Source organism: Colias eurytheme, chromosome 8 (genome assembly GCF_061535395.1).
Source record: "Colias eurytheme isolate Ceu_HAF_F1 chromosome 8, ilColEury1 Martin Lab GWU primary, whole genome shotgun sequence".
In the NCBI taxonomy this organism is placed as follows: Eukaryota; Metazoa; Arthropoda; class Insecta; order Lepidoptera; family Pieridae; genus Colias; species Colias eurytheme.
This window is the reverse complement of record NC_142987.1, coordinates 9,104,746-9,131,856: the sequence shown is the minus strand read 5'-3', so window position 1 is coordinate 9,131,856 and position 27,111 is coordinate 9,104,746. Positions and strand designations below refer to the sequence as shown.

General features: G+C 36.9%; 1 protein-coding gene and 2 non-coding genes across 3 annotated transcripts in view; 1 reads left to right on the top strand and 2 right to left on the bottom strand.

The window, feature by feature from the left end:
- Nucleotides 1-2,398: 2,398 nt before the first annotated feature.
- LOC149906705 (prominin-like protein) overlaps nucleotides 2,399-27,111 on the bottom strand; it is a 58,147-nt gene continuing 33,434 nt past the window's right edge. The window contains exons 2-18 of the mRNA XM_090104890.1: nucleotides 18,653-18,791; nucleotides 18,019-18,144; nucleotides 17,435-17,622; nucleotides 16,948-17,112; nucleotides 16,477-16,598; nucleotides 15,468-15,621; nucleotides 15,209-15,375; nucleotides 13,759-13,871; nucleotides 13,067-13,171; nucleotides 12,611-12,752; nucleotides 11,737-11,943; nucleotides 11,021-11,209; nucleotides 10,191-10,325; nucleotides 9,192-9,350; nucleotides 8,601-8,722; nucleotides 5,388-5,438; nucleotides 2,399-4,680 (exon numbers count right to left, since the gene is read on the bottom strand). Coding sequence (XP_089961016.1) covers nucleotides 4,428-4,680; nucleotides 5,388-5,438; nucleotides 8,601-8,722; nucleotides 9,192-9,350; nucleotides 10,191-10,325; nucleotides 11,021-11,209; nucleotides 11,737-11,943; nucleotides 12,611-12,752; nucleotides 13,067-13,171; nucleotides 13,759-13,871; nucleotides 15,209-15,375; nucleotides 15,468-15,621; nucleotides 16,477-16,598; nucleotides 16,948-17,112; nucleotides 17,435-17,622; nucleotides 18,019-18,144; nucleotides 18,653-18,791 — 2,537 coding nt within the window. The 3' untranslated portion in view covers nucleotides 2,399-4,427. The remainder of the gene's footprint in view (nucleotides 4,681-5,387; nucleotides 5,439-8,600; nucleotides 8,723-9,191; nucleotides 9,351-10,190; nucleotides 10,326-11,020; nucleotides 11,210-11,736; nucleotides 11,944-12,610; nucleotides 12,753-13,066; nucleotides 13,172-13,758; nucleotides 13,872-15,208; nucleotides 15,376-15,467; nucleotides 15,622-16,476; nucleotides 16,599-16,947; nucleotides 17,113-17,434; nucleotides 17,623-18,018; nucleotides 18,145-18,652; nucleotides 18,792-27,111) is intronic.
- Nucleotides 20,897-20,968, top strand: TRNAP-AGG (transfer RNA proline (anticodon AGG)). Its single transcript has one exon. It is a non-coding gene; the product is annotated as a tRNA-Pro (tRNA).
- Nucleotides 23,332-23,403, bottom strand: TRNAE-UUC (transfer RNA glutamic acid (anticodon UUC)). The gene has a single exon. It is a non-coding gene; the product is annotated as a tRNA-Glu (tRNA).

The following is a 27,111-nucleotide window of genomic DNA, read 5'->3' as shown; positions in this document are numbered from 1 at the left end:
AAAATTTTAATATTTGTAAGCGCTTATAAGAAACCATGAAAATGACATACTAATTAAAAAAAACTTATGAAAAAAATCTGAGTACTTATATTTCAATCAATTTGCCCTACCATATTGTCAAACATCATAAAAACAGAATACACTTAAGAAATCCCTAATTTCAAACGCACCTAGAACATCCAATACAAGATTCTCAATCTATCAATAAAGTCCAAACAATTTAGTTTCTTATAAGCACCCCACTATTAACCTAGAGAAAAAATTTCCAACGCTAAGTAAAGAACCTCTGAAAGTCATATTTGTGCGGAGAGCCGCGAGATACAACATGTAAAGCATTCGAACTAACTTAAAGCCAACACGGCCCTGGGGGCCTTCATCATCACACAATATACTCTTGAGCTAGACGAACCCTTTTGTAGACAAATTTTTCAGAAAAAAAAAAGACGGGTTGCACTCCGGGAGTGCCGGCAGAAGTGAAAACTTGATTATTAACGTTCAGCATGTTTGATATTTTGGAATGGTATCTGTCTTACGCTTTTTCGATCAGGCCACGTGTCCTGACGCGAGTTTAAGATTTTATACCCAACGCCGTTAAAGAAGTTTTCACTTCAAAAATTTATGAAAACATTTCTATACCGTGCAATTATAGTCCATAAGAACTCAACGTAACCATACACCCAAAATAAATTTCCCTTTCCGGAAAAGCGGAAAACTCCATCCGGAAAATTTAACCCCGTTTTTTTGCAAAATGCTTCTACTTTAGACTTTTTTAGACTTTTTGACAACTCAAAATGATTAATTAAATCTGTCTGCAAAAGGGCACGCTTATTAAAAAGATAAATCCGCTAATATTGTATAAATACAGGACAGTCGAAATATGGCAGTTTTGATTGGAATCGACTTCCCCAAACATGACATCCCACTGCACGCGTCTACATTACAACTAGAAGTATAGAGTACCAAATTATTTTACCATTCGCTCTTGGACAGGTTAAAACGACTTTCCAAAGAGAAAACCGTTATTTTTGCAAAATGCTTTAAAAAATCAGAATGTAAGTCCTTATTCCTTAACCAAAAGACACTTAATAATTGAGAAGTCTGCAAGAATTCGTATACTTTTCCGTTTTAACTGTCCAAGAACGTTCACTTACAATTATTTTTACTAAACAGTTACAGATGGCATACGTCAAAATTAGCCTAGAAAAATATGTATTTCGATGCGCGTTTACATTGGACTTCGATTCTTTGCAAATGCAAAAGACGCAATACCGATTGGTAAAAGTTTAAAATTGTTTACACTAATTTCAACTCTAAGCTCATTGACATAGATCACATTATGGAATGCGTTACAAGTCTGACGAGGTATCATTATTCATTACTTTTCAAAGTATTGATGAATACAGAATTTCTTTAGAGTAAAAATTGGTGCAAGCTAATGACATATTAGTATCCTTGTAACCGATAATTATTTGAATGATTCAATACATCTAGGGCATGGAAAAATACTATGAGGCTATATCTATGGGGTTCGATTGTCAGGTTGTGTTGTACATACGTTGCGTGGATTTGGGGACCGGACTTAATACTTCAGTACGTCGTCGTCTAGTTCGGTGAGCGCTAGTTTACTGTCTATCACTGGAAAGAAAAGATAGCATAGAATAAAATAATAACGTATAGATGCTTAAAAAAGAACTTTTTGGTATAAAAATCATATGAGTATACTTACTTTGGTCCGGGATAGTAGTATGGTGGTGGTCGCTCGTACTCAGTAGGCCCGTGGTACCGAGGCAGTCCTTCCTCCCAGTGTCTGAAATAGCGTTATAATAACCGTTAACATTTACCAAATAAAAATTGCAATGAGATTCTAGAGTCCATTAATAAACACTTTTAAAAAGAAAATGAATACCATAGTTTTTGATTTTTGGAGTTACTCTATTAGATTTAGAGTTAAAAATATTAAGTGCATCATTTTTGAAAATACAATTTTGAAATACAAAAACAAAAATAGTTTTTTAAAGGGATGATTTCTTATAATTATTTTTTTTAAAACGTCAAGAGATTCGTAACAATCGAAAAAGCTTATTACACTATAAGAAGAACAAGAAGTAGAAGAAGAGTAAGATAATTAGAATCAGCGTTTACTAACTTTGGCGCCATATCATTATATCTGCGCGCGTGGTGTGCGTCGACAGGCGGCGCCAGGGCGAGCGCGGCGGCGCCGTCGTCCCGCGCCCTCGCCGCGCCCCCCGCGCCCCCGACAGCGCCCCCGCGCCCCTCGCCGCGCACCTCCCCGCGACCCTCGCGCTCGCGCCGCCCGCGCCCCGCGCGCTTCTCTGCCTTGTAGGCGCTGCAATACCACGTGTGTTATAGAACCTGTTTGGTAGTGTGATGTGACCACTTTCGACTATGTGAGATAGGGACAGAAGAGGTTAAGAGCGAGATGGGCCGTTTCATGAACTCAGATATCTTATTCATTAAGACGAATCCAAGCAGTGCTGTATAATAGTTAGGTTTATGACTTGTATTGCTATCTTTTAAAATGTGTTAAGTAAACTTTTTTTAAACTATAATACGTCTTTTACATTCAGTTTTTTTTAGACTTTAAAATGATTACTTACTATATTAACCTGATGAGAATAAGTTATAATTGCACTTTTATCTGTTAAGAAAATTATTACACGATCTTTCTAGTTTTTAATCGGCATTTTAAAAAACTCGCTCTTATAAACACCTCATGTTAATAATGATTCGGGACAATAGTATCAGTCGATAGTCGAAAGTTGTCGTTAAAGGTTATATCAAAACAGGATTCAGATGAAAATAAAAAGGAACTCAACAACAACCAAAACTAATTTTAAAAAACAACCATCTGTATACTGCTTTGAAGAAATTAAGAACACTCATAGCGGGGAAACGCATGCTACATAAAGATTGCGTGCCTAGAAAGGTTAAAAAGTACCCAAAAGTAAAAGAAATACCACAACACGAGAAACGAAAAAGAAGAAATAAAACAAATTAAAGTCCAATAGCAGGTACAACTAATAAAAAACACTTCCAATAAGACATATATCCAATTCTACTTCAACCATGTAATGCTATGTTACTGGGTGATAGTACATGCAAGATAAAACAGAAAACAAGATAAATCACGAATGAGTTAGTTACCAAATTGGGCTCGACTGAATCCCCCTTCCGAGTGACCACATTCGGGCTTCTAAATACTGCCTTATGCACTTATGATAGAGATTATTTTTCCATAACAATTATACATTGAATAAAATGATATGATACATTACGTATATCTTAATTCTAGAATTATTATAAAATCCATAAGTTACACTGATACAACATCCAGAGATTACAAGATTGCGATTATAACAGACACATATTCACAATGTTTGTGTGTTGTTTGTATATAAAACTATCAATTCACTGCAGTGCAATCACATTACTGTGTCAAAAATGTCTTAAAAGTACGTAAATACACAAATAAATTTAATAATAATTTTGTTCTATTGATTACCTTAATTAAACGATTACATGGTTAGATTCCTAATGTGATATGATAGTTTGTTTAGAATAATCTGTAATATTTTAAGGACTAATACACATACACATTTCACATATAATCAGATATAAGTTTTAGGATTTATGTGTATAAATACATAGTATCAAAACGCTTTATCAAAATCTACTCTTGTATAAGCCTGGGCTCCGTGTGTAAAATGAAAAGTTTTATGAAAATAAAAATTATTTTTGACTACGATAAAATTTGGTTAGATCTGTATCTATAGCATATATGTATAGCATCAAAACTTGTACAAGCGTTGCAGTTAGTATACAATTTTATTTAACATAGGGACCAACACTGAAGTACTCTCATCTATTTTTTTTTCTCAACATAACCAGTATTGTTCCAAACATTCTTAAATCCCACTTTAAAGCGATAAGCGGTACTTATGGACGTATATTTATACAAAGCTTTATCCAGTTACTTTATAAAAGTTACAAAATATTCTTACACATATTTGCTACCAAAAATCTTCCCAAAAAATTTCACGAGATTGTAACATTCAACCGTCACATATTGCAATTTCGACAACATTTAAAAGTGTCTAAAAAATGGACATAAAGTGGTTACCACTAGACAACCACTACAACGAGCGGAAGACGTAAACATCGACCGCACTACGTAAAATTGGTCGAAACAATTGCAATTCTACGTGGACGTCGCGGAAGCTCATTCGATTTTACCTCTAAGGTACAATTGAATACGAACCTACTTGCAACATTTTACAACATTAAAAACAAACGTCCAAAAACAGGGAATCAAATTCACAATGTGCGTCAACCTAAAGTCTAAACGATAACAATTTGTAGAACGTTCGAGAGCTAACACATGTAGGTATGCCCGGAACATTTTAGAACTACTCGGACTCATGTATGCCCGACTCGTTGTCCTCGTCCTTGGCGTCGAGGCGCGTCTTGAGGTCGTCGATGAGCGCGGCGGGCGGCGGCAGCAGTGCGCACACCACCTCCCCGCGGCCGCCCACCACCAACTGCGTGCGCGAGGGCGACTCCCCCTCCCCCTCCCCCCCTCCCTCGCCCCCCGCCGCCCGGTTCCGCCCGCGCCACTCCGCGATCTTCCCCTCGATGTCCAGCGTGCTACGCTTCGACCCTCTGCGCACGCCCCGCCCACACAAACATCAATCAAAACCGCGCATATGCACTATGCGCGACTTTATCATCGGCCATCGATCATAGCTAAGCGATGACGGCTATGCGTTGTATGAATGTCCCTAACCGAAATAAAAATAAAACAACATAATCGAACGTAACATAATCGGGTATTTATTTGGTCGCCGTGCAGGATTGCTAACATGCATGTTTTCTTTGTAAACCATTGTATCATGCAAGTTACAATTTTATGTCTTTACAATTTGTCGATTACATTTTTTTCTCTTAGATAGCCCTCCTCCAGTATGTTGCGATTAAAATCAAAATCCACTCACACGTGCATTAAAAATCCAATTGCCAAAACACCATATTAGAAGAAAATTAAATTACTAAAGTGCACGCTCGATATCATTCCAAGAGTATGCTTGATACGCATTTCACAAGTCGAGAGCGCACCTTACGAAGCGGATGTAATATTAGCGCATGCGCAAAAGGCAAGGGAGCAGAGGTATGTGAAGGGCTTATTATGGATCAAGGCTTCACGAGGACGTTTCACACCTAATAAACTCTTTAATTACATGAAATTTTAAGGGAATTTCTTTTATTTTTGGTTATGAACACCAACATCTTACTAGATGCATCTAGAAAGTTCTATTCGTCATCGTGAAGCTCTAATACCACGTCGCATGTCGCTAGTGTAGGGCACTTACTTGGCAAGGGGTACGTTATCGCGGTCCGCGTACGCGTCATACAAATACTCGCTGCAACAAACAGACAAGGCTGACAGGGCGTCGACACGCGCTATGCGAACTCATGGATCGTTTACTTGTAAGCTTTATTTTTATACTAAGCACGCTAAACCTAAGCCGACGACTACCAGTGCGTCTTGAGCCGGTCGTAAGTGTAATTTGTTACACTAAGAATAATCGAGGACACAATGTTCCTTTTGTTCAATAATAGTCAAAGGTTATATTTAATTTGGCCTATAATAAGAATAGGTACCTCTGATATTTTAATTCACTAAGTTCCATAGCGAGTGAACCAATTGGACGACACAATCAATTGGATTATTATTATAACACTTGTAACACCTTCAGAAAAAAAAATGCACAGAATATTCTTATTTTAGATACTATTAAAAATATATAAAACATAAAAAATTGTGTAGATATCTAAGTTATATAGTTAAGTTCTTCTTTTTTCTACAAATGATATCTTTAACGTTAATTTGTGAAATAAAATTTGTGTTTTCATGAATGAATTGAAAAAAGGAAAATAAAGGTAAACAAACATACCAAGGGCACATCTACCACTATCATGATTATTTACAAATGCAACAGATGCATTGCGGCTGACGTATGATACCCGCAATGGAAACCCGCCAAAAATGTATGGATCGTAAGCAATGTATAGCGTTACATGCCCATACGTCTATATACTGGGGACCTCATCACAACAACGAGACGACGATGTCGATACATTACACTTTGGCTCATTGGAACACATGCATTAGGTCTGTAACTAGTCAAAACAAACTAACTCTAGTCAAAACAAAGGCATTCGAGGATAACTATTTCTTTCTTTTTTTTAGGCATGACACGTGGTTTTAACTAAACTGACACTAAAAACCTACATCAGTTTCTATGCTACCTAATTCAATAGAGCCGTGTCCAAGTCACGTATATTAAGATATGGTTAATCGTATTATTTCCAATGAGCCATTGGGTAACTAGGGGGTAATGCAAGCCACTGTAGGGTCAAAGAGCGCACATCACGATCTACAACAGTCATTCTTATTTACCTGACAATATTTATCTTTTGAATGCATCTCAACTGGTCCTTCAATCCGGATTAAAAATAATGTAATTAATTAACCTGAAAATTGGTCCTTCAAGCCGGATTTACCATTTTATTATAACGTAACTTTTAAATTGGTCCTTCGAGACAGACAAGCTTCTTTTTCCCTATTTTTACTCATCGATCTAAATATTGTCAGATAAAACGTACTGTATCGAGTATGGTATGGCGTATTGAGGTGGTATGTATAGTGTTACCCGAGTTGGCGCCGCGTCACCGCCACCAGCCGCGACTACGGCACATCGGCTCGTACTCGCTGCTGACAACACCATTACGTCAGACGAACGAACTTACAAACACGATTCGTTTATACTTAGTTTATACTAGCGCCATGACCAACGCGATTGTAATGCTCTCTATCGGTTTGCGTCATTGAGTTATTCATAACGTGTTTAATGAAAGTAAATTATAGATTGAATGCTATATGCATCGTAATTAACTTTATATGGCGGTGAGAAAATTAAAATAAAGAAAACAAATGCAAACAAAAACTCAGACCACTATTCAATACTAATCAACTGAATAAATTCAAAAATTAAATCAAAGAAAACTAGTAATTCAGTTGAGTATACTTTAAAAGCAGAATTGTAAAGTTTATCAATGTAAATATCTTGTGATACCATACGTAAAAATTCTCAGCTCTTTAACCACACATTGGCATGCTCACATTTTAAGTAGAAAGTAAAAAAAGCATTCGGACTCTTTCGTATGCGTTAGAGCCGCGATGTGTTAGAACGAGAGAGTGGGACTATTACTACGTCTATAGCATTATATTGTCATAAGACAACTATTTTAGTTTAAAAATATTTCCCTCTCTCTCGAGAACCATAGAGCCCGAGTATTATGGGCTCGTCTAATCAAAATATGTAAATAAGGTCTTCCATTCACTACGAGGATGAGGGTGCACAGCAATTAAATTAATTACCATCGACAAACTCATACAGGGGTTAACATTTCAAGTAAAACAACTCATATAAAATCATACGAAAACATAAATATAAATTAAAAAATAAATGAATCATTTGCAGCATTTTACGTGAAGATATATTTATCTGCAAACAATTCGAAAAACAACGATGATGATGGCAGATGAATGATTTCTTAAATTAATAAATTAACATTTATGAAAATATAGCACAACAAGAGTTTCTTTAAAAATTATGTTTCTCTTTTGAATCTATTTGTAGACATTACAAAAAGATCTCTCAAGATATCAAATTCCATTATGGTGCTATGTTTTCTGGTAGAAGAAGCTACTTTTCAATAGTAGAAGGTTTAAATTTGGATTGATAGAAATTTCAATATAGAGTTGTAGCTTCTTCCTTGATGATTGTCCACTATAAAATAATAGAAGCGTATTGTTTGTGTATGAGTGTATAATATCAATTTAAGGCTAATATTCATAAAAATATTTATTTAACTTATCAAAACTATTTTCTTTTTTGTTCTCTATAATATGTTACTTTTATGCAATGTTAGTATCAAATTAATTAAATGACAGTTTTTTGTATTTATGTATTTGTGCAGAGGTAATAGACGGAGCTAAAACAGTAACTAAACATTTGATTATTGAGTAGGATTTCGTGTATGAATATCACGTGTACGAGTAAACCTTATAATCATACTTTTTATATTATATTTTATATTAACATTTCACATGTTAGTTAATTATGGATCTAATTGCTGTTAATTATTGTAAAGTCTTAAACTCATACATTTATTTATTCAATTAGAAAAATACTTAAAACGGATATACTGTTAGACGGAATAGATCAAAATATGTCCTTAGTAAATCTAGACTTCAAATCTAGTCAATCAAAATCAATGATTCAAATTTTCTATTACAGATCATATAATATTTAGATAAAATTATAGTTGCTATGAGTCGCGTTTCTCCCTATCACTATCACTTTCTCCACATATATCTATCTGCGTGTCAGTCTGAATTTACGTGTACGTATCTATATGTGCGTATATGTTTGTGTGTATGTATGTATGCGCAACAATTTACGTGTATGTATATGTGCGTATATGTATGTGTGTATGTATGTATGTACACCACTTACGCCTCAACAAGCGGCCCCGGGTAGGGGTCCGGGTGGCGGTAGAGCCGCGCGAGGCGCTGCGCCAGCACCGCCAGCGGCACGAACAGCACCACGCACCACGCGAGCGAGATCCAGTAGCCGTTCTGGAATTAGTACCGTGGATATGTCAATTTCGAATAAAGTGCACGTCATTAAAATCGAATTGATGAAATTTGAATTTTTTACATCTTATTCAAAAATACATGAAATATGTATAATCGATCAAATACAAAACAATATGTATTTTGTCAGTCGTCATTAGCGCGACACATTTCACATTTTTATTTATCACTAGTTGCGTTTCACATATTATGACGTTTCACACGTGGCGTGCCACATTAAATACGTGGCGTGTCACATTAAACACGTGGCGTGCCAAATTACAAACATGGCGTGCCACATACACACGTGACGTGCCACATTATACATATGACGTGCCAAATTACACACGTGACGTGCCATATTACACACGTGACGTCACATTACACACGTGGCGTGCCACATTAGATACGTGCCACGTTCCACTTTTCACGTGCCACATTATACACGTCCCACGTGTCACGTGCCACTCACCGCGGGCATCAGCACGGCGCGGCAGGCGGAGTCGCGCGTGGCGTTGAACGCGTTGGACAGCGGGCCGCAGCGGCCCACGTGCGAGCGCGCTGCGTGCACTACTCGGGACAGGTACTCCTGGAGACGCTCACCAACCACCTCGGCGAATTCACGAGTCAACTATATAGGAAAAATACATTTAAATTTAAAAAAAGACAGGTTGCACTCCGGGAGTGCCGGCAGAAGTGAAAACTTGATTATTAACGTTCAGCATGTTTGATATTGGAATGGTATCCGTCTTACGCTTTTTCGATCAGGTCACGTGTCCTGACGCGAGTTTAAGATTTTATACCCATTACAGAAAAAGTGCTCCACGCCGCTAAAGAAGTTTTCACTTCAAAAAAGAAAAATTTGTTTTAATAGCTGACATGCAAAATGTATTATCGTTTCAAAAAACCAATCAGCTCTTTTGCAAGAAAGTTAAAATACTACCATGCTGCAATGAAACCAACCATCATACCCTGATCAAAAGCTTAAGTAAAACATGAGAAAAAATACACTGTCGCATATTTCCTAGATCAATTCTGATGAAAATGCGACATTTTTTTTACAAATTAAACAAAAAAAAGACATATGGCACTCGGGGACTGCCGCGGTAAAGCTATTGCATAGCATGCCTTCAAGCCACACCTCCGTGTCCGTCGGAGTGGGGAGCGTGAGGTTTTTTCGTTACGGAATTTCTCGATTCGGTCCCCGTGCTCAAGGCCCGCAATAGAAGCTATGCAATAGCTTAAAATTTGTTTTAATAGCTGACACGCAAAATGTATTATCGTTTCAAAAAACCAATCAGCTCTTTTGCAAGAAAGTTAAAATACTACCATGCTGCAATGAAACCAACCATCATACCCTGATCAAAAGCTTAAGTAAAATATGAGGAAAAAATTCACTTTCGCATATTTCCTAAATCAATACTGATGAAAATGCGATATTTTTTTACAAATTAAACAAAAAATGACTCACATTCTGTACGAGATCAGGCCCCTGTGTGTTGAGGAACAATTCGACTTCAGTGGTGTCCCTGATGCGGTATTGGATCGCCTCCTTCAACGACGACTGATTGAAGCGTAACACATCGCGCAATTCCGTTGCAGTTTTCTACAAAAAAAAAAAAATTATGCGTGTACTAGAGTACACACGTAAGAAGTGAAACTTCTTTATGACCTTAAAAATGTCACTAGTATGGCGTAACGCAAAAATGTCACGCGTACAGCGCAACGCAAAAATGTTACATTAAATTTTTGTCCACCCCCGATAAAGAAGTTTCACATCAACAATGTTATATGATTCAACTGAGAAATGGAACTTGAAATTATGGCACGATTTATGTTTAAATCGATCGAAAATGCCCAATCATTTTTGATCAACTAGAAACCAAAATGTTGCAACACAACGTTCACTATCCTTATCTTCAAATGTAAATTTCCTTACTTAACTACTCAATATAACATAACAATTTAGTCCGATTTTGATGGCATATTAAAAAAAATAATGACGCAAAAAAAATAGTCTTTTCTAAGAAACAAATTACCATGTTGCAGAGAAGCTGGAAAAATTGAACATTAAAGAAAAAAGACGGGTTGCACTCCGGGAGTGCCGACATAAGTGAAAACTTGATTATTAACGTTGAGCATGTTTGATATTTTGGAATGGTATCCGTCTTACGCTTTTTCGATCAGGTCACGTGTCCTGACGCGAGTTTAAGATTTTATACCCATTACAGAAAAAGTGCTCAACGCCGCTAAAGAAGTTTTCACTTCAAAAATAACATGTACATTCCATTTAAAACTCACATTAAGCTGATGCGTATGCTCAATCATGGGCACCACTATATCCCTCTGCAATCTATCCAGGTTTTCCGCAGCTTGACGTAAATTCCTCGCCACTTCGGCAAAACCAGCTCTACTAGATAATGCTCGAGCTGTGCTTTGTAGCTGTGTTGATAGCGTCTCTAGAGGTAGGGAGGTCATGTTCGTCTCCAGCTAGAAGGGAAAATTCAAAAAAGGGTGTTAAGTACAAAATGCGTGAAGATAATTTACATTTGCAACTCTTAAAGAGCCTTTACTTCTAAAAAGACCTCAATGCAGAAAGCAGAAATATCTACTTACATATTTATGCTAATATGGAGGAAGTGATCTTTTTTTAATGTTCTTGTAGAATTTTCTAACCTTTGGACTTTAAAAAAGGCTGTTAATTTTCTGTATAATGCTCAAAGTTCTCAAAAGTTAAAGTGTCAGAATTATCAGAATTATAGTCAGAAATACCAGTGGCAGGGAAGCGGCTAAAACAATAAAAAGGACGGGTTGCACTCCGGGAGTGCCGGCAGAAGTGAAAACTTGATTATTAACGTTGAGCATGTTTGATATTTTGGAATGGTATCCGTCTTACGCTTTTTCGATCAGGTCACGTGTCCTGACGCGAGTTTAAGATTTTATACCCATTACAGAAAAAGTGCTCAACGCCGCTAAAGAAGTTTTCACTTCAAAAAGTTTAGGACAAGATTACTCACCGCTTCCAGAATCTTATCAAAGTTGAAGTCCGACAGGCCAGTTTCAGCTAATTTATCCAACTTCTCCCTTGCTGCCGGTTTTAATATACGCAATGGCCGACCACGTGGAGGGTAGTCCGTTCGAAGCGAGGACACTCGGCGACGTAACTGCCCTTCCACTTCCGTTTTAACCGCTTCTAGATCGTGGACTCGGTGCAGGTGGAACACCTGGGAACAAATAAATAATAAATAAATAAATAAATAGGCATTATGACATATGTATTGTCATAATACCTATTGTAGACATTATGTATTGTCAATACTGACGTATTATGTATGTAACAATTTTGATGTAATGCAAGCTTTACTCCTAACTCATAGAATCGTTGTGTTGCCGACTCTAAGCTTTTCAAATTTCTTCAAATATTCTCCTCTTCCATAATTTCATATAAGTGTAAATTACGCATCGATGTATTAAACTGAATTTATATTAAATAAATAAATAAATAAATATTCAGGACAATTTTCACTCACGGCACGATCTGATCCCATACTATCGCTTGTGTTATGGAAACCAGATGGCTGATAAACATACATATATAATTTTAAATAAATACTTATATAGATAATTAACACCCAGACACAGAGCAAACATCTATGTTCATCACACAAATATTTGCCCCGGGTGGGAATCGAACCCACGACCTCTGGCTTGGAAGGCAGGGCCACTACCAACCAAGCCAACCAGTCAGTCCTAAAATATAATATTGAAATATAGTATTGAAAATAAATATCACTTTGACCATTTGATTTTATTAAATAAACTTTTATATACTTAAAAATGACATAATTTAAATCCCATTTAATGAATTCTAATTGTTAGTAAAATAATTACCTCGTATACAGTCTTATTTTGATGACAGTCAACTAAAATAGAGGTCATATTGAAGCTTGGATCTTGCCGCTCGTTGAACATCATATACTCGAGATCTACGAATTTCTCTATATCTTCAAATGCGCGATTGTCACGCGGTTCCCTGAAACAAATATGTAGTATATTTTAACATAGACATTATCTTGATGTGTTCTGTTCTAACTATTAAATAATATCAAATAGTTAACTTAAAGTGACTGAGGCGTTAAACAATATCAAATTTGGAAATAGGAAACAAAGTCCTTATTTGCTTACACATTTATAATTAGCACTTAACCCTAAAATTAATTTGGAAATAAAAATCAAATAACTTTATCACTAGGTCGAATATTCAGTTCAAAGTCAATTTGTACTTTCAAACAAAGACTTAAGGTCCAAATTCCTTTATCCTAAATAATTTAAAGTTTTTATACTCACGTAAGCGGATCGCAGACGAATCTCTGCGCGGCCACGCCCACCACGAAGTAGATGAGAATCATCAATGCAATAACACCTCCCACGAACAGAGTTAGCGCGATTCCACTGTTTAAAAAACACATAAATTAAGTTTTGCACTTTTATTTGGTCATATCAGTCTTCTTACTTTGCTCAAAATAACTATTATTACATATTTAAAGAAGGAAGTCTAGATTGTTGAGGATCACGCATAGTTAATTGGTCATAAAAATTAAGTTATTAAATCTGAATTGAATATAGGCAATACGCCATAACAACATTTCAATTTTTTGTGCAAATTAGACTCAAACCCAATTTTCATATTTCTTTGTCCTTACAATTTGTAAATACATTATAATAAATTTTCTCAGGTTACCAATATTTTAACAAGTAATATGTCAGGAAATAAAAGAAAGAAGAAAAAAATGTATGCGTGTACTAGAGTACACGCGTAAGAAGTGAAACTTCTTTATGACCTTAAAAATGTCACGAGTATGGCGTAACGCAAAAATGTCACGCGTACGGCGTAACGCAAAAATGTTACACTAAATTTTTGTCCAACCCCGATAAAGAAGTTTCACTTCAATAAAAATAAACAACTAGGTATTATTTTTAAATGTTTCTTTGTTAAGATTGTTATTTGAGGAACCTATAGGTCTGCACTAAGTACTCACCACAGCAAGCAGGACGCTCCAGTGCCCTTATTGCAGCAATCACTGGCTCCATACACATCGGGCCGCTTGCCGCACACACCGCACAGCAGGCCCCACGACATCACTAGCACTATCTGTTGGATAAAATACGTGATTAAGCGCCGGTTTCAGGTACTTTTATTTAATTTTGCTTTATTCCCCTTCCTTCCAGCGGAAGGGACCTTTGTACTAGATGGATAATTTTTTCCTTTTGTTTCATGCTTTTTTTTCTTTTTGGTTTCAGGTACTAGCTGATAAGTGATAACTGATAATGTATTTGGTGGCCTATTTGTCAATTTATGAAGAAAATATTTTTAGCACAAAAGCTGCGCTAGCTTAGTTAGTCTTAGTCACTCCGCGCCGGACCACAACAGAGTTGCTAATTTTGACGAATATCTCATTTGGTGCTAATCGCTTATGCAAGCTGAATTGCACTTTGTTGCTTAGCAGTTAGGGTCGTTATTTGTATTATTTTTGCCGGCACGCTCGTAGCCTACGCACCAGCAGCAGCAGCGCGGCGGCGGCCCCGCTCGCGTACCGGCGGTAGGGGCCGGCGCGCGAGTAGCCGCGCCGTAGTCTCTCAGTGTGCGACTTCGAGCGGCCCAGCTGCTCGCTACACACACACAGTACGCACCAGCAGCAGCAGCGCGGCGGCGGCCCCGCTCGCGTACCGGCGGTAGGGGCCGGCGCGCGAGTAGCCGCGCCGTAGTCTCTCAGTGTGCGACTTCGAGCGGCCCAGCTGCTCGCTACACACACACAGTACGCACCAGCAGCAGCAGCGCGGCGGCGGCCCCGCTCGCGTACCGGCGGTAGGGGCCGGCGCGCGAGTAGCCGCGCCGTAGTCTCTCAGTGTGCGACTTCGAGCGGCCCAGCTGCTCGCTACACACACACAGTACGCACCAGCAGCAGCAGCGCGGCGGCGGCCCCGCTCGCGTACCGGCGGTAGGGGCCGGCGCGCGAGTAGCCGCGCCGTAGTCTCTCAGTGTGCGACTTCGAGCGGCCCAGCTGCTCGCTACACACACACAGTACGCACCAGCAGCAGCAGCGCGGCGGCGGCCCCGCTCGCGTACCGGCGGTAGGGGCCGGCGCGCGAGTAGCCGCGCCGTAGTCTCTCAGTGTGCGACTTCGAGCGGCCCAGCTGCTCGCTACACACACACAGTACGCACCAGCAGCAGCAGCGCGGCGGCGGCCCCGCTCGCGTACCGGCGGTAGGGGCCGGCGCGCGAGTAGCCGCGCCGTAGTCTCTCAGTGTGCGACTTCGAGCGGCCCAGCTGCTCGCTACACACACACAGTACGCACCAGCAGCAGCAGCGCGGCGGCGGCCCCGCTCGCGTACCGGCGGTAGGGGCCGGCGCGCGAGTAGCCGCGCCGTAGTCTCTCAGTGTGCGACTTCGAGCGGCCCAGCTGCTCGCTACACACACACAGTACGCACCAGCAGCAGCAGCGCGGCGGCGGCCCCGCTCGCGTACCGGCGGTAGGGGCCGGCGCGCGAGTAGCCGCGCCGTAGTCTCTCAGTGTGCGACTTCGAGCGGCCCAGCTGCTCGCTCAGGTTGCCCGCCTTATACGTTATATCGTCCGCTACTGATGCGAGTCGGCGACCTGCACGAGAAAATATATTTATTTCATCATCATCATCGTCATCACCAACATCATATAACATACAGAAAACAAACGAAAATAAACACACTAACCAGTCTCAGTGATAGCTTCCTGCACGCGCGGTATGTGCTGGTCGACGGTCTTCTTGATGCCGTTGAACACTTCGAGGCCGGCCGCGACGTCGTCCTTGATGTTACTCTCCAGTAGTTGTGTCACGTTTGAGAGGAGCTCGGATACGTCGGGAATCTAGAAATGGAAATAAATTTAAGATATGAATGTGACGTTGAGTTTTAATCAATCGAGCGGTTCGTGAGTAGACAATCGCGAGATCAATATGAGCTCTGGTACATCCGAAAACGTGTGATTAATTAATTATTATTGAAATTAATAAACTTACCGTAGGGAAATATTTGTCAAGCATCTATTCCATAATGATAGCGTGCAATGAAAATAACATATTAGTAATTGAGACATCAAGTAGAAGTATTTAACCATTAGTTTGAGAATTAGAAACATGAATTTATATTTTTTGGTTTTATGGCATTCAAATGCTTTATAAATATAAATTTATAAAGAATAGAAAAAATTCGATCACGAGGCGGGACTCGAACCCGCATCCTTTCGCGCCATTCCGGGGCGGATGCCTGACCAACTCAGCCACTCGTGACCCGCCATTGCAATCGAATTTATTCTATTCTTTATAAATTCAACAAAAGATAAATTCAACAAAAGAGGTCGTGTTCCATCGTTACAATATTGTATTCACTGAATAGTGCTTCATATTGGTTGAAATGGTTGTTAATCATCTCAATAGATGGCGCGCGGTGTGTCCCTACAGACACATAACGAGTCACGAGGTCACGAGTGGCTGAGTTGGTCAGGCATCCGCCCCGGAATGGCGCGAAAGGATGCGGGTTTCGAGTCCCGCCTCGTGATCGAATTTTTTCTATTCTTTATAAATTTATAATTAGAAACATTTATATATAAATGGAGTTCTCAACTTTGTACTTTATGTAAAAGTTTTATCTGTTGAACTTTGTAGCAATCTCCAGTAAACACTCGGGAAATAATTTCAACAATACATATTAAACTTAATCTTACCAAATTGTATTGTATTTCCGTTCCCAATTGTCCAAGCTTGTGCTTCTCTTGCAACTTTACACATTCCTTTTCATGACATTCCGACATCGTTTTGATCAAGAAAGCTTTAACCTGACGCAGACCTGAAAAATAAAAATTCAAATATGGTTTCCCAGATTTGGTTTCCTCTCCTCACATTTTTTTTTATAAAACATAAATACAAAAAATCTTGCTCATTCTGTAAAACATAAATAACATATTAAAATTTCTATATCTTGATCTATGTCGCTAATTATGCGATTGGGGAAGTTAACCTAATCTACATTCAAATTAGTCAGTGAATCATTTTAATTCAATGGCAAGGAAAAAATCTTTGGATTCAGGGAGCAACATATCCAATGTAAACATTTTCAATTTTTTAAACCTATCAATGAAACAAGTTTTACAAGAGCCTGCCATTACTAATATATACCCTACTCTTATAGTCCTTACCAGAATCCAAATCCTCCGCCTTGCTCCTCAACGCCGCAGTGGACCTCTGCACCGCCCGCAGGTCATCCGGCACCCTATCTAATTGCTGCACCATTCCATTCAACTTCTGAACCGATGTGGCACTCGTAAAGTCATCTAGCACACGGAGGACTGTTTGACCGCTACCTAGAATACAAAGAAACTATTGATTATCTCGATTATTTGGCATAGAATATTTCACTCTCGATTTTGTATGAAATGAAAAATCGTAGAAATTTGAAGACAGAAAACTAATTTTACGAAACTAGTTATCATCTTTCTTATTTTGTAATTATGAGAAGAGCCACGTGTAATTTGACGAGCCACATGGAATAATTTGGAAACATTACCAACAGAGAGAGAAAAATTGCCAAATCCAATATGATTACTGGATTAAACATTACATCCCATTGACCACAATATTAGCCATCCCAGTTATCTCTACACCTCCTACAACCATCTAACTCACTTGTTAACATTTCATTCAGCTCCACCTCGAGCTCTTGGTAGTTAGTGACTAGTAAATGCCGCGAGTGCGCCTGTGTCGCGTTCAGGAACTCCTGCGCATCACGCACGCTCGCCTGCACTGTGTCCACTACGTTTGAGCCACCTGTGTCCATCTGGGAGTCTGTAGCGAAAGCGCCTACCACTCCGAATCTAGTGGACAGTAAGTTTCATAGATCTCTTTGGCATGTTTTTAATTCAATGAAAAGAATATGAATAGATTAAAAGTGGCTTTTTAAGCAAATTGTACCAGATAGAGTTAAATTATCAGGTAGAATTTGATAAAAATGTAGAAGGAATAAAACTCGGTTATTGTAAAACATGAGTAAGAACATGGAATAAAATGTATTCGAGTATTAATTAAAACACATTGAATTAAAAACCCCCAAAGTGTTTGTCCAAAACCTCTTTGATATGTAACATAAATAACAGCGATATAAACTTCCGCTTGATCAATCCAAGCCAATCTAATCTTTCGCTATATTATGATTAACAAAATAACATGCCCTAGATACATCAATCCATCATACTGTTATAAAGCACACTCACAGGAATAGCGTAAGGAATGCAATGAGCACGATAGCCAATATTCCTTTGAGACACGCATCGTATTTTCTATCGAACGGCCTCCTTCTGTGACCGGACTTGCACCATTGACAGCAGCACCAAAATAACCTGAAATTTTGATTATATTACTAAACATTAGGTCATAAGGTTCAGTTTCAAAGAAATATTCTTTTACACTAGAGATTAAAAATAGCAGTTTTACAATTTAGTCACCATTTCTTATCGTGGTCGTAATTTTGAATAACACCTGTGGAGGAAGGAAGGTGGAATTTCTCCATCGAAAAAGGGAGGATCCTCGACCAGTCTACTCGACTGGCCGGCCGTGAAGGCCCCGATGGATGATGTCGGAAAGTTGTATATACATATATGCTTTGTAGCGAAAACATTTCGCTTGCGCGATTCAGAGCGAGGTGTCGCTACAACACCTCTTGTTCATTCTATATATTAGCAAACAATATAACATTGTTAATGCAAAAATGTAACACAATATGTAGATTAGAAAACGGACGGAATATAATTTGAACCTTATTTGATCTCCTATCTTTTTCACACATGGAATCAGATACCATTGTTTACACTAGCCAAAATAACTAACATTATAATAGAATCTACGAACCCAGTAAGCGGCAGTATCGCAATTAACAGGACCACTACAACGATAACGGAGACTGGCCCTGCGTAATGCGCTAGCAGCGGCTTCCACTTATCCTGGATCTTCGCGATGTTGATGTGGCCATCGGTGACGGAGACGATGCCTGGAAGAATAAATATCTATTAGATTGTGTTAAAAAAAAACAGTTAAAGTGGCGATTCTCGGTTGTAGACTTATACGATTTAAGCAAGGAGGCAGTCATGATGAAGTAGGTACATTCTTGCAGGATATGGCAAGAAAATCTTTCCTTGCAGTCAATGAAAAATCTAGAGCTATGTGCTTACAAAGTCTCTTTTCAATTTATATAGAGAATTTTCCACGACATTTAAAACCTCTACACTGGAGCGGATCTCCAAGTGGGCTAATGTTACTAATCATGTCTTATTCTGAGCAATTCATTTAAAGCCTTACTTTTTACAGCAATTAGATACTTTCACGACGTATCGTCTGACTAAAGAGTATCCCTATTTCAATATATTTTCTTTTGCAATGTGTTTTTTTCTTTTTCTTTATGCTAAGAATCCAGAAATGTTTAAAAAACGAATTTAGGCAAAAAAAAAACGCAAAGCAATTATGCAAACATTATTAATCTCTTATGACTTTTACGAAAGAAACCTTCTAGAACCCAATTCCTCGATATCCATTCATCCAGTTACAATATTTTTGCGTATCATCACCTCCAATAAAATCCACAATAAATAGCAACAGGTGGAAATCGTTTATAGCAGGCACTCAACAGGCTATGAGAACCGGTATCTAGCGGTGTTCTAACGATTTTTATCTTAACTGTCATTTCTAATACAGCTACGTGAACTTTAATTGAGGCACGCACTTCCATTTACACCCAGTTTTATATTATGAAAAACGGATTCTCAGAATGTTTTAGATTCAGTGTTAGAACTGTTAGGAGAACGAAGAATCGTGACTGACACACTCCGACTAATGACTTAGAACGAACATGCGAAAGTCTAGACGAGCGTAAAAATTCAAATTTCAATTTATTTATCTCGTTATATGTACCTTTATATGCCCAATAAGTAAAGACATTAAAATAGCATGTAAGGAACCAAAAGGTTGACGATATATGACGTCTGCGCGGTAAAGATTAAGGTCTTATAATTTATAAACCCTGGAAAGAGAGCTGGTGATGTTGATTTGCATACATTTCCATTCTTGATATTCAGGTTAGTTTATTAGTCTTAACTTGAAAGAAGATTAGCTAAATAAAGAAATGTTTTAAGTTCCTTTCAAACCCCCTGCCATAATAACCATAATAATCGTTAAATTAAAATCAATGCCAATACATACTATGTACTTCGACCATATCTTCTTTACATCAATCAAGTACTCTAGATTAAAAATCAATTTAATACTGAAGCATGTCGATGCTTTGTTACTAAATACAATAGTTACGCTTTCCGCCTTATTACCATGAATAACAATCAACGTTTTTATAAAGAGCCAGTGTCAATGACTTCCCATACTCTTTGGTCACGCATTTTTATTCTACGATTTGCTTCAATATTGCCTTCGTCGTATAAGTTATAATTAATATTAAATATAGACTTCCCGCTTCAACAGTTCGTTATTTAACATTTTATCTCGTCTACAGGCGTCTTCAATTGGTTCAATACATTTGCTAGAGCAATATGACACGTATGGTTAATGAGATAAGAGCTGTGGGCGCATAGGGTTGATATGTGGGACAGTAACAAGTCATTGACGCTAATTTATAGGCCGGCTGTGTTTATCTCCACTTTACGGTCAATACTGATGATGTTAATATGCTTTTATTTAACATTTGTCATGTAAGGAGAATCGGGCCATGCCAATGCCTCATTCGAAAGCTTTTACCTTAAAAGTGTTATGAAAGTTTTATATTTCATATCAACTTTGATACTGGTTTTTAAATTATACTCATATACTGTCTTTAATAGATACTATTTCTAAATTAATATAATGTTGCTTAGAACATCAAAAGAGCAAGAACTAATAACAGAGTACAGATAATATGATATTATCAATCAGAAAAAAATGTGATAAACTTTGTCATATAGGATTGTAAATATGTATTGTGTAATTTGAGCCAACTAAATATATAATAATGTATTTGAACGTAATTGAAATGTGTTGAAACTGTTTTACCTCATCACAGTGTGATCTAACGATGCGTAGTTTTAGACACAGAATTTCGTCAACCTCCCAAGCGGCTCGTTGGTCTAGGGGTATGATTTTCGCTTAGGGTGCGAGAGGTCCCGGGTTCAAATCCCGGACGAGCCCGCAAAACCCCTTTTGTCTTTTTTTTCTTCATTTTAGTATACATCAAAATTATATTGTTCAGTATAAAATATAAATCTATACATGTTTCCTCAATTATATTTTTTTTTTCATAAAAATCTAATCAGAAATCATAATTCCACAATGTCAATGTACATACAGTAATGCTTAATCACGGCATTGTATAATTCCAAGTGACAGCATCATTACGATAACCACCTGCAACTACAAACCTTGGCCGTGCCGCACTGCCGGCCACGCGTTCAAACATCTCCATTGTTATGCTATCCTGGTAACTGCTAGTTACGAAACTCGGTTAATTAGTTAATTAAACCATACATAACTTTACGCGGCTTGTGTTTGTGACAACTTTTTTTTACCATTGATTTAGTAAACAGTTATGAATTAAAATTTGTCTATTTTTTTCTTTGTTTTAATTAAGTAGGTAGGTAATTTTCTAAAACAATAAAGTCGGACAAATACATACAGCCTCGAAAGATGATAAAAGCCAAGGTTCATTAAAATTATATAAAAATAGTTCTTATCCAGATAAGAAAAGCATAAATACTAGTTATAACTATATAATATTTATTTTATACCAAAAGATAACCAGCATTATGTGTATCTACAGTCTACACCAATGACCTACACTCAAAAAATTATTAACCCAAAAGTTATTCGGCTTTACAACCTTGACATCTTCACATCCTCGTTCTTATATTTCATTATTCATACCAATATAATATGATCTCATTAAAATATAATCTCATTAGAAGCCATTGGTAACCCAATCCTACCAATACTTATACATTTATCGTGCATATTAGTTACGGCATGGCTATATGCTACTGAAACGTGTGTAATCGCGCCAACCTTGAGAATTCGATAGATGTAAGCTGTAAGCTTAACGTTAAAGACATTGTTTATTTTTAATTGTATTATGTATAAACAGCAAACACTGGAAAAATATGTTAATCATATTACTTATAGAAATTTCACTAATGGGATTTTACCTAATGGTAAAACCCAGGTCTGGTAAAATAGCTTATTTGAGAAACATATCTACAATCTAAATATTTGATTTGATAATAAATAAAAATAATAAATAACTAAAATACGGTAAAAAATGAAACAATTTGTCTAAAAAAGGTACAAATGATTAATGAATAAGATATCATATCGCATTTTTTTTTAAATTTTATTCAAAACTGAAAAATTTCCAATATAGTTTGCGTTGTTATAATAGAAGGAAGGAAATAGGTTTTCGTAAATTTTATCGGAAAAAATACATTTTGGCTAAACACGGAAAGCAGTAAAATATAAACCAAACGATCACGCAAGCATTTAATATGGCAAAATCGGAACAAGGCAAGGTAAAATAAGTGGAGCAATTTGCAATTTTAACGCCCTCATAAATCGTGTATCGATTAGATTGAATTTATTAGTGTACCACTAGCGAACAAAAAAAACAAGTGCAACTAACTGTAATTTATACGAGATAAAATAATTGACATACATCTTTTAAATTTATTGAATAAAATTTAAGCATAGCAATATCTTGATGCTATTTTTTAAAGTTTTATGTTTTCTGTCGGAATTTATTTATCTATCTACGTATTGTACCACTTTTTCGAGATATTCTCCAGTAGGTACACAGTTCTAAAGATTTGTAAAGCCTTCCCTTTTACTAAATTTGTAAGCAACTAAGAAGTAAGAACCTTTAACTTAACAATAACACTGGTTGAAAAGCTCAACAGAAAACAAAGCAAAAGTATTGTAAACAAAGCAAGATGTTCACCTTAAATATTATTCAACGAGCTACCTTCAAGGAGCATTATCAATTATAATCGCCCTTCTCAAGCGAGATAGAATTGAAATTGAATTAAAAAAGAAACCCACAAAGTCCTAACCTCAAAGAACTGAAATGAGAGAAAGTCAAGTGTACTTAGTATTACATATATAAAAAGTTCTCTGTCGTCAGTATCTAAGGAGGCACGTAACGTCCTACATCCTTGAGACACCAGGTCAACAGACCCTTGTGCCTCGCAAATCTAAATTACAAATTGCGAAATATAATTACCGGTGTCCGTAGCTTGGTCCGAAGAAGAAAATGAAATTCGTCTGCGTAACATAATATAATGAATTTTTTATAAGAAAATACATATAAAAGAAAAGCGTTTCTATATGTGAATAGAAAAGAAAATCGGATAAATAAATTTAAAGATTACTTTTATATCTTTTAATCTCTCGCAAACGAACTCAAAACTTACAAAAATATTTAATCTTAAAATTAATTAGGTAAAAATCCAAATCTTTAAAAAAAAAACAATAAAATCTTAAATTAAAAGAAAAAAAACAAAACAGTTTTCCCGTACCGGGAATCGAACCCGAGCCTCCTGGGTGAAAGCCAGGTATCCTAGCCACTAGACCATACGGGAGTTGAAAGAGCAGTCGAAATATCTCTACATATCTTGCGGCGTTACAAAAATAGAGACAAAATCTGCTTTTTATTATTGATTCCCCCGTATTTGAAATCGCGCAGTTGCAGCCTGTTGCTATATATGCGCGGCGCGCAGTTTTGCAAGTATCGAGGACGGCGGGCGTGTGAGGGGGCAGGGGGGAGTTGTAGAGGGGCGAAGGGGGCCATCAGCAGCCCTTTGTGAGCGGTGCAACGGATCGATAGCTCCCGTCCTGTCTGAGCTAGGATACTATGTAACTAGCTACATACGTCGGCACGTGTATACCGTGCAATATAAATACTGAATGTGGAATGAATGAATCATGAAGTAAGTTCAATAGAAAAAAACACCTGCAATAAATCATTGTTTTCATTGAAATCGAGGCAATATTATATGACTAATATGCCAATTAGTACCAGCCAAATTAATGTGTTCATGAAAATATTGTATCTTTCCAAAAATAGGTATCGAAATGACAATTTTCAATCAAAATAATCTCCATTGGTGCATCTCCAAAATATATTCATACAGACATAAATAAAAGACGCTTGTCTAGACACAACACGATATTTCAGACAAAGGAATCGAACCCACGCCTTGTCGTTGCACGGCCACGGGGATTAGACGTATCAAACCTTCATCTTCAAACCATTTGTAGTAAATTTTAAGACACCTTGGTGAATTAATATTTGGGTTTTAGTTTCGTTTCAAATGCTAATTTCTGATGATTTCAAAATAGTATTGTAACAATGCAAATTATGCAATTCTAGTTGTATTCAAGCGTAACTAGGTACATTGCAATCTTTGTTTATGCATACAGAGTTAACTGCTTCTCATCATGGTATCAACTATCACGTAGATGTGAAACATTGCACTTCAAGCGTTCATTCACAGCTCTGAGTAGAGCATATCTGTTTAATGCGAATGTATTTACAATAAGTATTGAAGATTTGTTTATTTGAAACTGTATACATCGTGTTTCGAATAAATACAACTTTCTGAAACACCTTATTCATACAACATTCCCACACAGTGCGTATTAATGGGGAATTCAAAGAAAAACAGCTTATTTATAATATTAGAAATTAGAATAATCATGATAGAAACAACGAAGAGGATCAGCTGTTGAAAAATCAATCTAAAACCGCTACTTTTCCTGAACTTTTGCCCTACGCATATGCAGCAAATGCAAATAGGGCCTCTAGATTTCTATATTCATTCGATTGTTTTTACAGAACAAATCAGCTGAGCTAAAACAAACTTAAACTCCAAATCCGTGCACGCGTTTCATCAATTATGAACCCAAATAAACTGTCGCAATCGCAAACACTAAATAGCATTAATGGTAAGTACCTAATAAGTTAACGTTTAGTCGTTTAGTATAGTGAAAACAGCATAGTGTTTGTATTTTTTGTTACAGTGAACTACTTCCAATAATTATGTTAGCATAAAACATTGTCCTTATTGGTGAAAGGCGAATCAACGGCCAGGTGAAGGACGCCCAGATACAGTGGATGGCTAAAACATTAGTCAGCTGTATTATTAGAACGATCTGAGAACGTCTAAACATGGCTGTTGTCACTGGGTTTTTTGTAAAGAGGAGAGGATGGGGTCATAGAAAACTTTTTGGGTGGAGAACTTTCACAACGGAATTCTAAGACATCCTAAATGTATTTCATGTATAGCAGACATTTGGTAGAAGGGTAATACAATCAATGAATAATAAAACTTTGTACCACTTAAAAGCACCTGTCCTCTCCACACCAAAATTATATAATTACTTCAATTAAAGGATATGTGCATTGTGCATGTACTATTACAGTGCGTAACTAAAATAAGTGTCATACTAGCTACAAATATTAATAATCCACTTCAAATCATAATTTTTTTAAAACTCTACAAGGGTAATGGCTTCCACCAATCTCACAAACATGGAACGGAAGTTTAACGGAAGTCTGACGCGTGAACTACGGAGTTTTTCTTAACTCCACAACTTGTCAGCTGCAAGTATTTTACACCAATTATGGAGTTTGTACGATGAGGGTTTTAGTTGAGTACTTGTTTATTTTTTATATACTTAATCTTTTGTATGTTTTAAAAAATAGCCGAACTACACGATAATCTTCACTTGTCAGAATGTGTTTAAATCATTAATTGGGTAACCAACGCAAGCTAAATAAAAAAAAAAATCTGCATCTTATTGTGTTTAATCATCATGCTTTTAACAATTAAAAATAAAGACAAAACAAAAGCCTGAACTATAATATGACGTAACAAAAAAAACAATACAACATACCGTCACATCGCGATACTCGTTTTCAGCAAACAGTTTATATACTTTTCAATCTACACCTAAAAAATTAAATAGCAGTGCATCATAACCTTGCTCTTTTAATGTCAGCACATTATCTCCAAGAAAGACTATCTCAGTAATATCACTTAACCTGATGAACGAAAACCTCTTCACAAATTTTTCAAGGGCCTTTCAATGATTTTTACGAGCATTTCTCCTTTGTCTTTGTAAAATATTTATGGAGAAAATATTCAAATTGTTTTCAAACATTTTCTTTACCGTTGACCTAGATTTTGATCTCACAATTTCGAGCGTTGTTTGATAAAAGTAGTTTGTCGCAGTTTTTCGTTGCTAAAAGAATTGAGAAAATATTTTTTGCTGTTGGTTTCTCTGATATTATGAGAGTGATTTATAATTAAAGGAAAAATATGAAAGACTCTTTTTAACTGACTAAAGTCAGTAAAATAGTTATCAAATTTTATTATTATTAACTACATCCTGTACATTAAACGGCTCTTCTTAAAAGCACGAATATGCATATTAACCAGGAAATAAGCGAATCTATTTAAATAATATCGATTTACCTATCATAATCGATAATAATTATTACAAGGAACTTGATAATGTAAAACACAGAACAGTTGGAATAACATTACATTTACAAAAATCACTAACCACTAAAGAAGTCGATATCAAATACCTATTTGACGTCGTTCACCTGCACTTTTATGAATAATTAATAATGCAAGAGATAATTAATCAAATATGAATAAATAACACAAAAACGACAACAAAATCTACATCTATAATAAATACTAGAGATTCCATAAGCAGTAAAAAAGCATAAACAAAGCAAGGGTATTCCTAATTTTCTGCGATCGATAAATAATGAATTCCTCTGATAACTATTTATAGTATTTCTTGGAATTTGGTACGCTTATATTGTTTATTTTGATCGATACATATCAATTCTCTAATCTACACTTTAATCAATGTGATAAAGTCGCAATTTTTTTATCTTCAATTTTGTTATCTTAATTACTAAGTATTGATGTAAATAAAAATATATTATTGGACCAACAGAGAAGGAGCAGCACCTGCAGCAGGGGCAATTTTTATTATTAATTAATTTCGGTTATTCTCTAAATTGCCCCTGCAAGCAGCATAATAATAGCATCACAATTAACCGTCAAATGTCAATATTGCCCCTACTGCAGGTAGGTGAGTAGACGGTTTAAGAAAGCATTCTTCATATCGACTCCCACACAATCGAAGTCGCGGGCAAAACTATTGCTTTAACTATTTTATTTCAAACCTAATCCAGTCGCATTTATGCACACATTTGGGGTCGTACATTAGTCACGTAAGTAAGCGATGGATGTGGTCCGACTTAA